This window comes from Phyllostomus hastatus, unplaced genomic scaffold (genome assembly GCF_019186645.2).
Source record: "Phyllostomus hastatus isolate PE091 unplaced genomic scaffold, TTU_PhHast_1.1 phas_scaffold_755, whole genome shotgun sequence".
NCBI classification, from domain to species: Eukaryota; Metazoa; Chordata; class Mammalia; order Chiroptera; family Phyllostomidae; genus Phyllostomus; species Phyllostomus hastatus.
The window spans coordinates 2,159,942-2,175,055 of record NW_025334039.1 but is presented as its reverse complement, the minus strand read 5'-3'; the positions used below and the strand labels follow the sequence as shown (position 1 = coordinate 2,175,055).

The following is a 15,114-nucleotide window of genomic DNA, read 5'->3' as shown; positions in this document are numbered from 1 at the left end:
CCCTACATGGCCGCCCCCCCATCTTCCGGGGGAGGTGGGGGTCTATCCTCAGAGCCTGGCCATTCCGCCTCACCCCCAGCCGCTTTCCTTAGCCCCTCCCCCAGGTCCGATCCAGGCTTGTCCTTCCTCCGGATTCAGATAAAGCAAACTGAGTCTCTTCCCCAGATCTGCTGTCACCTCCGGGGAGCTCCCGACAATCCTCCCCTCAGACAGACGTCCCCCCTCTTGGTGCCATCCCAGCCCTTTTGTTCTGGCTCAATGTCATGTTGCCATCCTCGAATGTCACTTGCCTGTCTCCTTGCCTGTCTTTCTAAACTCTGAGCTCCCCGGGGCCTCATTTATCTTCCCCTCCCTGTGAGCCTCGCTCAACGCTCGGTGCGTGATTGCCGAACAGATGTCTATGGGAGCCTATGGGCTGGGAACTGCCACGCACCCTTCCAATCGACGGAGGCTCAGAAGCTCTTGAGCGTTTGCCAGACGTTACCCAGGGGAGCTATTTATCTCCCTTTTTTTTTTTCCAAATCCCCCTCCGTGTGTGGCACTTTCAGCTTCATAGTCAGCAAGTACAATGCATATCAGGGGCCTGCTGTGCGCCCACCTGTCTTCTGGTCGCTTGGGCTGTGGCAGTCAGTAACACAAAGAACCTGCCCATTGTCGTGGGGAGAGCCAATCGGTAAACACACAAAGTGGATGGACGATGTGTCCGAGAGCGGTGCGTCCCATGGGGTGTCCCAGTCAGGGCAGCCCGAGCTCAGTTTCGGACGGGCTGAATTTGCTACATCTCATTGAACTTCCAGGTGTACGTGTAGATGAGATGCAGACTCCTGGACATAGGAATTAAGGGCAGGGAAGTTCTGGGTGGGAGGATGCAAAACTGTGGGAGCTGCTGGTTGTGCCGACAGTATGAATGCCATGGGCTGGGTGTGAGTAACAGGAGGACGAGGGGCCACTGCCAACCAGAGTGAGCATGTGGAGGTCATGGTCCGTCTTGACGAGAGCAGCATTGGTGGGGTGTGGTCAGGGGCTTGGGTCACACCCAGAACCCTTTGGTGCGGGTTAACATCACCCCAGTTTATAAACTGGGATAGGGAGTGGCTTGCCCAAGGTCACACAGTGACAGAGCGGTGACGTCATCCGGGTGCTACGTGCTCTGTGCCTGTTCACTGTGGTACATCACGGCCACTTCTCTAGGGGGTTGCTGAGCCGACCTGGTAGCTCCTGAGTCTCTGTACCGGGGCTTGGGGCCATGGTAACACACAGGCTGGGGACCAGAAGGACCCAGGTGGGCAGGCCCCTCAGGCCTCTCTCAGTTCCGGAGGCTCTTTGCTCCAACACGGACATCCTCCAACAGGCAGCGGATAATGGAGGAGGGCTTTGAACAGGGTCTCGGAGGAGGGAGCTAAAGATCGTCAGGGGCCGAGGAAAGACATCCGGCCCCTTGCTGTCTTCCTCCAATGGAAGCCACATGAGAGTGTGTCATCTGTTTAGCTTCAGGGTTACAAAGTGCCTTTTTACATGCACATTGTCTCACCTAATTAATCAGTCTAACCTCAGACTCTAGTGTTGTGAGAAAACGTAGGGTCTTTGGGTTTTGTGGTTTCCAAGTTTTTTTTTTCCTTCCATGAAAGCCTTGTTGGGAGCGTAGCATGTTAAACAGATGATGTTCTGTTACATTACTAATGGTGATTAATTATAGATTCTATTACCCATCAGAGGATGTGTGTGTGAGTGATGGGGAACGGGTGGTGGGGTGGTCAAGGGGATCTGGGGACCACTGGGGGCTTCTCAGGGGATCCTTCCTCCTAGAAACCGTTCCTCCTTTCTGATCTCTAGCAGAGCTGACAGTAGGGTGTGGGGAGGTGCAGACAAATTATGACCTATTTTGCAAATAGCACTAATCCTGTGGAAAGGTTTTTATAGAGTCTACTTTTCTGAGGGACCCACCAATTTTTTCCTTGGAGTGCAAAACTCCAAGGGCAGGTACCTGATCCCTGCCCTCAAGGTATGGAAAAGCCGTATGGGCAACTCATCCCTCGAAGAGCAGGCCTGAGAAGACAGGTGAGCCCATGGTCCAGGCTTTTCCATCCGCCCACATCCTGCCTTCTGGGGCCCCGAACCACCCCCTCCCTGGAGCTGACACTAACAGTGACTTCGGCTTTTGGGGAAATGCATCCTCCCTGCTATACTGGTGTGCCTTACTTCTTCTGGCGTTGGCAAAATCATTCTGCAGGGCCTTTGGAGAGACAGGAAGGAGGCAGTGGGACCACCTTACCCACTAGATGGTCGAAGGTGAATCGACCCCTTGCATCATGGAGAGGCTCTCAACAGGATGCTAAGAGGGGCAGAAGCTGGCCCTAAGTTGGTATACATGAACCTGGTTAAGGGATCCTTGGGTCCAAAAGCAGCCAGACTCGGCCTTTCAGCCCACCAGTGGGTCCAGCCATCAGTTTAGAGGAGAAAAGTCTGGATTTGACTGAAGATGGTTGGATGGGAGGGGGAAGGAAAGGGGAGGAGGTAGGGGACCAGCTCATGGGTGTCTCGTCCCCCTCTGGATATGGTGATGAACAGCAGATGTATAATTTCTGGACACACCAGTAAGCCGCTGAATCCTATTTGCCATTGGATTTGGTTTTTGTTCAAAACTCGTGCTGCTCGTGGTCTATATGACTGTGTATGGAGGTGTGGGCAGGCAGCACACAGTTATATTTCTGGAAGAGATAGGCCGTGTTCCCTTTGTTTGTGCAAGCTCTTAATAGCCCTTCCCCAGAAATTATTGAAGGAAAGGCAAGATAATTTCCTGAGGTATATGTTTAAGTGGGTCCTACATACAGGGTTGGCAAAAGTAGGTTTACAGTTGTTCACGTGGAAAATCACACAACAATAAGTAATGACAAAAGAATAAACTCTGTGTTTGGTATACTCACAACTGTAAACCTACCCTTTGCTCCTCTCTGTATATTTCTGGGTCTGTGTGCCAATGACATAAGCACATGAGCCTGGTCAGATTCTCCTTACATACTTTTTAAGTTTAAAATACTCTTTACTCTGTTTTCTTTTGAGCCCCACTCCCCCGGGAGCCCAGATTCCCTCCCCAGGAGTAGGAGAGGCTCCAAGACTGAGATTCAGGCTGCACCTCAACCCCCTTCTCCGACTAGTGCTCTGCACCTTGGCATGGAGCCCTCTAGCAAGGAGCTTTTAAACGTTGTCTTCCCATTAGACTGCTCTCTGTGGAGGTAGGAAACGGGACTTTGACGTCTCGTTGTCACCCTCCCCAGCGCCCAGCCCGGTTTCCCAGACACCAACCCGGTTCACGCCCATGTTGGTGTAGCCACTGGAGGACACTGGGTAGACAGTGTGGGCCACTCCCCAGCGTGGAGGGGAAGACAGAGAACCAGTGTCAGCCAGCCCATCGGTAGAGCTGGCCTCCAGCCACCACATCAAGGTGGCGGGAATGGCCTGACGTGCTGCCAGCTCCTGGTTTGGAAACTGTCTCCTGTTGCCGGTGGAGCGCCGTGACCTGGCCACACCTGCCCTGTCCACTGTGGCCCCTGGGCCGGCGGATGCCTTGGGACAACGCTTGTTGCCAAAAAGGAAAGTACAAAATAGCACACATGTGAATTTGCAGAGGAGAGACTGAAGCAAATAAAGACATATTAAATTCACAGACCAAACAGGCGGATTTGGAGTTGGCCAGTGATTTTCCTTTGGAAGGACTTTGCGGAGCTATTTAGGAGAGCAGAATGTTATTTAATTTTAGTGCGGTTTTTTTTTTGTAAGGAAAACACTGGTGTGGCCTCTATGCCGGGCCCTCTTGGTCCTTCTGGACCATGGCCATGAGATTTGCTCTGGTCCTGGTTGTCTGCACTTGAGTTGCACGTGGGTGATGGGATGGGACAGGTGTCTGCGGTGAAGCGGGTGCTCCAGGCACTTCTGTGTTGATCAGCTCCCGTGGGCTCCTCCCTCCCTCCCTGGGATTTTGCAAGGCCGAAGTATTTTGATGAACTTGCCTTTCTTCCCATCCTAGGGTGAACCCCAAGGCCCTAGCTTACAGGACATGTTGGAAGCCTGAAGATGCTCCAGGACAGACAGACAGATAACAATAGAAGTCACGGTAGCGGTGGCAATACTAGTGACAGTGATAGAGGGCACTTGGAGCTTAGGTTGGGCCACTCACTGTTCTCAGTGCTTGTACTTTTAACCCGCACAGCAAATGTATGCGGTGTTGGTACAGTCACTCCCATTCAGAGATTAGGAAATCGAGGCACAGAGAGGTTTAGTAACTTCCCTAAGGTCACACAGTGCCAGTGCTGGGATTTGAACCCAGGCAGTCAGGCTCCTGAGCCCAGGCTCTTCAATGCTTTCCATGCTGTGTTTCTGTTCCGCTCGTAATATGTGCCTCACTTGTAAGACCCATGAGGGGCCTTGGGCCAAGATTATCAGAGAGATTTAGGAGGAAAGAACTCTGGGGACACAGGGGTTTGCCTGAGGCCACGGTAATAGTGGAACGCAGACTCACATGTGGCTTCCTGACGGCAAAAACGTACTCCCTTTTCACTGAACTACTCTCAAGATGAAAAGGTTCCAAGCTCAGGCCATTTCAGGGTAAGCGAGGAATTGGCTCGCCGTGTGTGCAGAAGTTTCCAGAAGTACCCAGACTTACGGGACGAGTCTGCTTATGACATGTTATGTCTGAACGCAGTCAAGCCATTTCTGAGCCAGGAAAAGGTAGCTATTTAAAGGACCTTGTGCTATTCCACCCCCTCCCCCCACCCAGGCAAAGCCTCTCATTCCCTGGTTTACCTTCTGCATTCACCAAGCGGGAGAAGAGGGAGCCAAGTGCATTCAGGAAGAATCAATAGGGAAGTCCTGGCAGTTGTGCTTTCTGCCCAACAGTTAAGCTGCTACGACCTGCCCGTGGGAGTGAACACAGAGGAAGGAGTCCCTGGGTCCCTGGGAGGGTGGCTGCCTGCCGAGGGTGCTGCTGTGCAGTGAGACACAGGGGTGCGGGCAGAATCTGGAGGGAGGGAGGCTGGCCTGGGGTCTGGCCAGCCTCTCATTTTTAGAGCAGACTCGGAAACAGCCACTCGCCTCTTCCCAAATTGATCTGCCTCCGCTAAATGGCTGACTTTGCCAATGGGCTCCGTGTTTGGCCACCCCTGGCAAGAAGGTCTGGAGGGGCTGTTAATTCATCGGAGTCCTGACTTTGTGTCTGACTGGGAAAAGTAAGATCCAAGCTCATTTGGGAAGGAACAGGACAGGAGCCAGCTGGGATGGAGGATTGGGTTCCTAGTAAGGAATTACAAAAAACAAAAAAGAGGAGAGTTGATGCATTGAGAAACATGGTGGGACATTGAAAATGGGGAAGGACGACGGAGCTGCTAGAATGGGCAAGTGTGTGTGTGTGTGTGTGTGTGTGTGTGTGCGCGCGCGCGTGTGTGTGCATGTTCAATCTGTACTTCAAAGCATGGCTGCAGTATGTGCAGAATCCACTCCGTTCTGGCCAAGGTCTTAGCATCCAGACCCCCTTGAAGGAGACTCCCTGCCCCCATGGCAGCCCCCCAGCTTTGGTTACTTGTCCTTACTCCTAGATGGTGTTTTTGTTTGGTGGAGCCAATGAATGTAGCTTCTATGCAATTTCTGAATTCTCGGTTCAAGACCTATTTTTCCATGTGCAGGTTTTACAATTATTGGAAGACAGCATCATTTCCACAAAAAGTGGAAAAGACAAAGCTCTGCTTCTTTCCTAATCTCCAAGTCAACCCCTCTCTTTCCTGTGTTCCTGTTGCACGTCGTAAATGCCCCTCTTCTAGCCGTTGTCACGCTGGGTGTAATTGTTTTCGTACTCGCAGTCAGCTAATATTGACTGAGCATATTCCTTCTCCCAGATGCTGTAGTATGAAGTTTCCTAGGATCTTTTGTTTGAGCCTCACTCCAGGTCCCTTATGTGGAGTTACACCCTCTTTACAGATGAGAACACTGAGGCTCAGAGGAAGTGGCTTCACTCTTCTGTCAGTTTCCTCATCTGTGCAACATGGGTGCTAGTACTCCCCTTGTCAGGTGGTTGTGATGAATCAATAAGTGAGATGTACTATTGTGCATAGTAGGTGTGCAATAAATGGGAGCTATTATTCTGGTAACAATGCTTTCATGGTTAGTCCGTTCCATTTTTGGCCATGATGATAATACTGATGACAGTAACATGGGTGTAATGTCCACCACATCCAGGATGCAGTGCCAAGAGTTTCACGTGCATTATCTTGCCTAACCTTTCCATTCAGGAGAGGGGGGCCATTATTGTCCTGGTTTCATTAGGGGAGGAGACTGGGGACCAGAAACAAAGCTACTTGCCCACAGTCATACCAGTAACAGCAGAGCTGGGATTGGAAGAGTTCTGTTGGCTCCCGAGTCCATACTCCCAAGCCTTCCCTGCCTACCACCACACCCTCCCTGAGTGACACTCGACCGCATCCTTTGCTGTAGAGTGCTGGGTGCCCAGCATCCCATTAGGATGCATGGCAACCCCGTAGACATGTCAGGACACAGTGAATTTACACACGCAAAGGAGGAGCCCCAAATGAGGCTGAGGAAGGGGTCCTGGTAGAAAGAGAGTAAGTCTGGGAGACCATGGGAATGTCAGGTGGACCACGGAGGCAGGGCAAGAAGCTCTAGCATGTGAAGTGGATTTGGGATTATGGTGAAACCACAGTCAGGAGACTCCTCCAGGGGTGAATGCAGCCTAGGAATTTCCAGGGCCAGCAGGTTCGAACACTGGAGTCACTACTAGAATGATGACTGCTTTCCCTTCTCCCTCCACTCCTCCCTCCCCACCCCCAGTGTCTCTCATCTGAATTCTTGCTCTGATTCTGTTCGAGTTGGCTCAAAGGGAAGCAAGCAATGCTAGGCACCCGGGGCGGGGTGGGGCTGATGGCCACCCGGAATGCGGTTTCTGATGTGGTTCAGTCCTCTCTAACCTCCGCCCTGTCTCTGTCTTGCCTGTTTCTGCAGTGATCCGGGCCAGAGTGGTGGGGAAGAAGCTGGTGAAGGAGGGGCCCTTTGGCACACTGGTCTACACCATCAAGCAGATGAAGGTGAGTGACAGCAGCCGGCTTCAGAAGCGTCTCTGGGTTTGTTTTGCCAGAAGAGGCCAGGCCGGCGGAGGCCAGGTGGTTTGGAACCAGGATGTGTGTTTGCTCAGTGTCTGAACCCCAGACACAGCCCTTCTGCCCTGCTGGAGAGGGTGTTGCTGAAGCAGCAGAAAGGGATGGGTGGGAAGGGGGCGGGGGGGGGGGAGGATTGGGGGAGGGAGGAGGTGGGAAGAGGGGGTGGTGGCTGCTTCATCCAAGAGCCAGTGCAGGCCGGGTCCCTCAGAGGCAGTTAGGAGGCTGGGTTCTGGAACCGCACGGCAGACAGCCTTGGTACCTGGTAGCTACGAGACCTTGGCCAACTCACTGCTCAGCCATCTCTGAGCCTCAGTCTCCCCATCTGTAAAATGAGGAGGATGGGCTGAGTTGTCTTACGGGCTCTTTGGAGCTCTGATTTTTTTGAGTTTCAACAACGCACAGGTCTTGAGTAGCCACCGAAGTGGCAACTTGGGTTTAACCCCTTGAATCTTTACATTGAACTTGTGCTGATCACAGAAACCTCATCCTGTGATAGGAACTGCACTCTCTTTACCTGTTTTCCCAGCTTTAACTGTCTTCTTGCATCCCAGCTGGTTAGCACCGTTTGCTAATAAGCATATTCATACAACTCAGCACAGTCCTCGGTATCTTTCCACGGTGGAGCACGTTAAGGAAGTCCTCCCCAAGGGAAAGAACAGCAGATTCCAAACCCAGAGAACGTGCTTCCTGGTCTCAGCTCCACTCTAACCAGCTCACTGACCTTGGAATCCCCCCTTTTCCTGGGCCCGGTCCTGCCAACTGTAAACAGCGTGGGGTTGGGCTCGGTGCCCCTCAGAGCCCCGATGGCTGAGGCACTGCAGGATCCTGGGACTCTGGTCATGTTACTTCGAAACAGGAGCTGCTTTAGGTGCTGGGAAGGAATACGGGGGCTTCACCCTATTGAATAATTTGCCAACTGGTCCGTCCCCCACCTTGGTAAATACCTCCCTCTATGCAGCACGCTGTGCCAGGAGCTGTGGAGGCCCCTTGGGAAACGGATTCCTGCCTTTAGGAACTGTAGTCAGGTGGGCAGAGAAGACTCACGGGTGACTAGTCAGAAGTTCAAGATCAGTGCACTCAGGTCCGAGTGATCTGCCAACTCCTTCACTCCTTGCTCGTACTCATATCACCAGCACTGAGGGTGGATGACACAGCCCCGGGGAAGTACCCATCCATCCATCCCAGAGGCAGACCTGCATCCTGAGGTCCTGGGGTTAGATGTACTGAGTTTGTAGAACCTGTTGCTTTGGGGATTCAGTCTTGCAAACAGCCACAGCCTTCTGGTTATGTAATGTCCAGAGTCGGCCCTGGCTGGTTGCCCTTGGCTGCCCAAGCTCAGTCATGAGACCAGCTGATGTCTTTAGACAGCCACGGGGAGAGAACAGTGGGCAGAGGGGGCCCAAGAAGAGCAACAACAACCCGAGAGCCTACTGTGCAACCCCTGGCAGCCAGGGAATGAATGCCAAAGCACATTAGACAAAAGCAGAGGTTTCAGAAACACATTCCCTGCCTGCTCTGGATCAGTCCTTCATATCTGAGATACTCTGTGGCCAGCAGAGAGCTGCAAGGAGAGAGCTGGGAGGCAGCGGTTCCTAGGTTTGCCTAGCTCCCCTCCTTCCTCCGGGGCCTGGGTGCCAGGATGGTCTGATGCCCTTGCTGTGGGCAGAGGGTCCTGTTTCCCCTCAGTGGTGTCAGGCCAGCTCCTGGAGGTTGGGGAGGCAAGGGAATATGTTGAGAGGCCAAATAGTATTTGCTTGTCCATCCGCTTCAGAGCACACACCTCCACTCCCAGGATGCTGGTCTTACACGGTCCACTCGCCATCGGCCACCCAGGTTCATGGACCCAGGGTGCTCGGCATTAGAAAATAAAGTCCCTTGCTTCACTTCTGACAGAGACTCAGAGAGGAACTGATTTACTCAAGAGTCGTGCATTGGATTAAAGGCAGATCTGGTTCCCAGGCTGAGGTGTCAGGATTCCTTCCCGAGCTGTGTGTTCTCTGTGTGACTCCCCAAGTCTCCCTGCCCTCTTGCTTTGATCATCAACCACTATCTGATGCTTTTTATCGACTCTACCCTTCCTTCCAGCCCAATATTGCATAACCCATAGAACTGGGCATTGCCCTTCTATCCGGAGAGGCCCCTGAACTCTGCTGGTCTCCAGTTACCAGTCTGTTACTCAGAGAAGGTGAGGGACCTAGCAGTGGGCAATCAGACCCCTCTCTGTCTCTCCTTCTCGTCCTGTTTGTGCTTAGCACTATACTTGCAGCTGGGGATACAGAGATCGTATGTGTTACAGTGAATAGAAGACTCCAGACAAGTAATATCTGTTGAGCATTTGCTATATTCTGCTAAGTCTTTGCATGGCTCAAACCTCAAACAACCCTATAGAACAGATACACATGATCCTCTATTTTATGGGTGAGGCAACTGAGACTTTGAAGGTCATACACTAGCCGAGATCATGTAGCTAGAAGTGGCAAACCAGGGCCAAACCGTAGACGTTCCCAGCGTGGGAATTACAGAGCAGTGGAATGACAGGCAGACTGATCGTTCCAGCCCACTTTGGGGGCCACCCCTACCCCGTCTGTACCCCGTCCTCCAAGAAACTCAAGGAGGTTAGCTTGCATGGGTGGGTTTGTCATGCAGCAATGTCGTTCTTGATTTGCCATGTCTTGCAAAGGGTATAACAAAAAAAAATCTTTGCAGGAGGGGAGCGGGGGGAGACCAGAGAGGCCAGCCTGCATGATTTTGGCACTGGTCCCTGGGGCGCTTTATTGTAGTGGATTAAAGAGTCTAAACTCAGAGATGGGGGAAGCAAGGGCTTCCTCAGAGCAGGACTGAAGGGACTCGGAGCTAAGCCACACCACCCTGTCTGACCTCTCTCTTCATTCTCAGCCCACCCCCGCAAATACCCTTCTCCCCCAGATGAAGGACAGGCCAAGCCCCTCCCATATGCTAATTCCAGAGCCTCGGATGGCCTCTCAGCACATCCTGAGAGTGCAGAGACCTATGGGTATGGGGTCAGGGGGTGGTGTTAGAATGTGGAGGGAGCTCGCTGCAAACCCAGACTTGGAGATTAGCTGGAGCTGGGCCACCGGGGCTGTGGTACAGAGGCGGCTGCTCTAACCTGTGAGGACCTTATCCCCTGTCAGGACCATGGGAAATCAGTCTGCTTAGCCAAGGGCTATGGTCTGTGCAGTAGAGACATGGTCTTAGGCCAGCTGCACAGGCCAGCACGTGGGGGACATTATGTCCCAGCTGGCCCCACAGGGAGGCCTGCTGGTCATGTGCTGTGCATATCCTGAGTCTGGCAGGACAGATCTGCCAGGCAGTAGGAATGCTTGGCCCCCAGGGACTTCCTTCCTTCAGTGGTTTGTCTAATCAAACGAGCACGAGCAGGGTCCCGCCTTTGAAGCTCCAGCTGGAGGCCCCTCTGACACCCCCCCGCCTCCAGCAGGTCTCTTCCTCCCATTGCCTGTGCCTCTTGAAGGTCTGGGTCTCATTAGCCTTCTGCAGAGACCGAGTCCATTCTCGCGCCCTGCCTCCCCAGCCAGACAACCGTTCTCCGAGAGGAACACCGTGCACTTGGGGTTGCAGTCGAGTCCAAGCTGCGAAACTCTGTTGCTCGGTCTGTAAATGAGTTTGTGATATAAAAGCAGCATCCAGCACAGTGCTCATCTTCTGTAGGCGCGACAAATATTTGACCAATTCCCTCAGACTCTGAAACACCTTATTTGTCCCTTCACTCCAAGGGGAGCTAACTTCTTGGAACTTTGTGTAGATGCCACCAAGATGGGAGGCCCAGGGGCTGGTAGGGTCCAGTGTCAAACCACACACACACACACACACACACACACACACACACACAAGAATATTACTCAGCCTTAAAAAAGAAGGAAATCTTATCCTTTGTGACAACAGGAGGAACCTGGAAGGCACGCTAAGTCAAATAAGCCAGACGCAGAAAGAACCACCGCATGGTCTCACTTTTATGGGGAATCAATCTAAGAGAGTCGACTCTTTCTTAGAAGCAGAGGTGGAATGGCAGTTACTGCGGGCAGGGAGGTGGGGGGAGGGGCAGACTGTGGTCAAAGGGCACAAAGTGTCAGTTACGCAGGATGAATAAATGCTGGCGATCGCATGTACAGCGGGGAGCCGCTCGCTACCAACGCCACGTGGTACGTTGTAAATGCGCTAAGAGAGGAGCACGTCAGTGCTCTGTCACACACAGAAAAGTAGCTATGTGAGGGGACAGATACGTTAACTAGCTCGACTGAGGTCACCACTTCACAACACGCACATATATCTAAACATCACGTTGTGCAGCTGAAGTACATGCCCTTTTTATCTGTCTGTACCTCAGTAAGGCCGGAGGAGAGGAAAGAACAGCTTGCTCACATGTGGAATTCCAAACCAGCTTTAACTATTGGCACTGAGAGAGCAGGAGGCGGGGCAGAGACACGTAGGACCAAACCCTTCCCTGCCCTCAGTAGGGATTTTAATATCACTGTTTTTAAGCTAGCTTTGACGAAATGGTGTATGCTCAGTGCTATTCTAAGTCACTTAATTCTCAAGAGCACCTTACGAAGTAAGTACTTTGCCCCATTTTGCAGATGAAGAAACTGAGTAGCTTTCTAAGTGGCTCACAAATGGTGGAGACTGGGTTCGGACTCTGTCTATAGAGCCCAGGTTCACCGTTAACCCTCCACCACATTGGTTAGAGCAGATTACCTTTAACATCCTTCGAGATTCTGAGATGCTCTGATTCTCCGATTGTCGTGCATTATGAGCCTACTATAACCCTCCTAAATTCGTCAAACCAATCCCAGGTCTCTCTGATGACGGATCTAATGACACTTTAGGATCAATATTTAGGGAACGGTAGGCTTATTATAAAGAAAAGACAACAAAATGAGTAGGATGTACCTTTGTGAAACATGGATCATATTGTTATCTTTAGAGCTGACCCCGCACGGCAGCACTGAATCTGTCAGACGCCATCGCTGGCGATGCATTCCAGCTCTGGCTCCGCGTGCCGGGGCTGGAACTGCTATTAAAATAACGGTTCCTGCAAATTCAAAAGCAGCAGGGACGCCAAGCTGATTTTGACAAGTCAAGTTCCTACTGAGCAGTTGAAGTCACTGGAGTCTAAACAGGAGCTAGTTCTTACCCGCAAAGCAGATAAAGGGGAAAGACCGACACGGAATGAACGGGGCCTCTGGCTCCGACAAACGGGGCCCAAAGGGTCTAGAGCGAGTCCTGAGTTGAACCGTGTGCTGCCGACTCAAGGGTCACGCCCACCAAAGACGAGAAGGTGCTGGGCACAGGACATTTCACTCAATGGCACCCACAGCACAGCGCTCCTAAGCATGGTTCCCGTTAAAGCCGGAGAGGCGCCATCCATCACTGAGGACATGGTGGGGGGCGGGGGATGTGATGCCCCCCTGCTCCCCGCAGCATAATTGAAAACTGAGTGCGGACAGCACTTCTCGCAGCGCCTGGCTGAGTTGCCTCATGCAGCTGTCTCACGGGAGAAGGGGGTTAAGAAGGGAAGCCAGGTAAATGAAAACCATCTGTATGGACGGTTGTACACAATTACAGGAGCGCTCCCCTTAAAAAGGCAGAGGCTCCCAAGTTCTGCCGGCCCAACCGACCTCTTCTGGTGGCAGAGCTCCTAGTGGACCACCTACCCCCGCCAGCCAGTCGCCACTTAAAAGAAGGGGAGGAGAAAAAAATAGCCCATTAGCCCAAACGGGAGGCACTTAGATGAGACACCAATGAGGTGATGTCTGACTTTTTATTAATTGCCATAAGTGAATTAATGACGCATGACAGGAGCTCATGTAGAGCCATTGTCCTATTGGAAACCCTTGGGATAAGCCCAGAGACCACCAGCAGTCCACGGCCTGTGTATTCTGAGCACTGGAGGGATCCTGGGATTGGGCAACACCTTGGTGCCCTCCCTCCCCCCCACTAGCTCACGTAGTTCAACGTTGTCTTGACAGATCCAGACCCATGTGACACTCATGGACTTGACCAGGAGTCACCAAGTGGTTCAGACTCTGTTACGTCATACCAATGGCTGTGGTGCATGCTGATAAAGCAGGCACAGGAGTCATGTGGCATTTGCCTGCATCAGAGGCCCTTGGCCATGAACTTGTGAGGCTGCCGTTGGAGACACCCTAGGGTAATGGTTAAGAGCATGGACTATGGAGCAAATTCCTTTGCTTGGACTCCTGTCTCTGCCATTTACCAACCGTGTGGCCCCAGACAAGCCATTCATTTCCCCGGGCTTCAGGCTCCTCATCTATAAAATGGATATAATAGTTCCTGCCACATAGGGCTGTCATGAGTTTAAATGGGCTAGTATTAGAGCAGAGTTTCTCAGCCTTGGTACTATTAACGTTTGGCTCCACATACTTCTTTGCAGTGGGGACTGTCTCATGCATCACAGGACATTTAGCAGCATCCCTAGCCTCATCCACCAATGCCAGAAGCAACCCCAGTCACCCCACCCACCTGCCAGTTGTGACAAGGAAAAATGTCTCCAGACTTTGCCAAGTGTCTCCTGGGGTGGGGATAAAATTGCCCTCAGTTGAGAGCTGCTGTATCAGATTGTGTTGTAGATTAAATGCCTAAATATCAGCAATTTCATAATTATTGACGTGTTTAATTTAAGAAAATCTAGCAGTTTTGTACGAATCTGTGTGCTTTACCTGTGGTAAGACAACTCAGTGCTTTCATTGGATGGTCAGAAGGAGAAAGGCACGGAGAACCTCGGGCTTGAGTTCGACTTTCCCCCACCAGACAGACATTCTCCCAGAGCCCTCCTGGGTCCCACGGGTACAACAGTACCTGCCTCCCGGGGTTCTTGTGAGGGGAGAGTACGGCGAGGGAATGTAAGTGAGAGTGTTTTTAGACACTGGAGAATGTCTCGGAGATGTCACGAGAATGTGGGCTGGCTGCCTTGTGGGAGCGTAGGTCCCGAGGTGGGGGAAGCAGGTAGGACCCCTTGCACAGCAAGTTCATCTTCGGCTTCCATACAGGTGTTGGGATTCGAGAAAAGTGTGTCTCTAGAGTGTTTTGGGGGGCAGATGTGGAATAGGAGGTGCGATTGGCTGGACAGGACAGTCTCTCTGGGCAGACGCCAGTGACGGCTCACTCGAGGAGACTAGGTGGCCTCACCTGGCATGAAAGACCTGGGGTGGGTAGGCTGGGGACCGGCCCCACGACGGCCACTTCGGGGAGTCAGGTTCCCGTAGACCAAAGGACAGCATGGTGCCTGAGCCCTGAGCCTCCTCTCCCAACATTCCTTCTGCCCGCAGATGTACCGAGGCTTCAGCAGGATGCCCCACGTGCAGTACATCTACACGGAAGCGTCCGAGAGTCTCTGCGGTGTTAAGCTGGAGGTCAACAAGTACCAGTACCTGCTGACAGGTAACGGCCGGCGCTAGCACGTGGGCCAGGGTTTGGCCGAGGTCCGCTGCTCCTTCCTTTCAGAAGCATTGGGGAGTGGTAGACCAGAAGTGCCCCAAGGGTCTGTGCTGTGTGCCCAGTGGATTGTAAGGAGGGTCTAGTGCTGAGTCCAATTCCCACAGCCCGAGGCGGGAGCTTGAGGCTCCTGTGCTGAGGCTGGGTTTCAGTCTTAGCTCCACCACTGACCCCGTGGAGGAGATCTCTGATTTTTACAGTTTCTGGGCGCTTCAGTCAATGAAAAGGGATCTCCAGTACCTGTTCCTCTCCACCTCACAGTCAGCCTATGAGATTTGTCTTTGAATGTCATTGCCCCGCCCCCTTTATGCAGTCCATGTAGGAAAGGCAATAACAAAATCAAAAACCGAGATCAGTGATGTGGGAAGTGAAGAGCTGGCCTCTAATGCCAGCTTCAGTGCCTCATGGGCTGAGAGCTTCTGCAAATCACTCAACCTCTCCAAGTTCATTTTCCCCATCTGGA

General features: G+C 52.4%; 2 protein-coding genes across 2 annotated transcripts in view; one reads left to right on the top strand and one right to left on the bottom strand.

Moving 5' to 3' along the window:
* The window catches only part of SYN3 (synapsin III), a 405,562-nt gene that overhangs the window by 245,372 nt on the left and 145,076 nt on the right, over positions 1–15,114 (bottom strand). The gene's annotated exons all lie outside the window — the stretch shown is intronic.
* Positions 1–15,114, top strand: part of TIMP3 (TIMP metallopeptidase inhibitor 3) — a 56,790-nt gene that overhangs the window by 36,396 nt on the left and 5,280 nt on the right. Inside the window, exons 2-3 of the mRNA XM_045826383.1 lie at positions 7,006–7,088; positions 14,486–14,597. Of these exons, the coding sequence (XP_045682339.1) occupies positions 7,006–7,088; positions 14,486–14,597 (195 nt within the window). The remainder of the gene's footprint in view (positions 1–7,005; positions 7,089–14,485; positions 14,598–15,114) is intronic.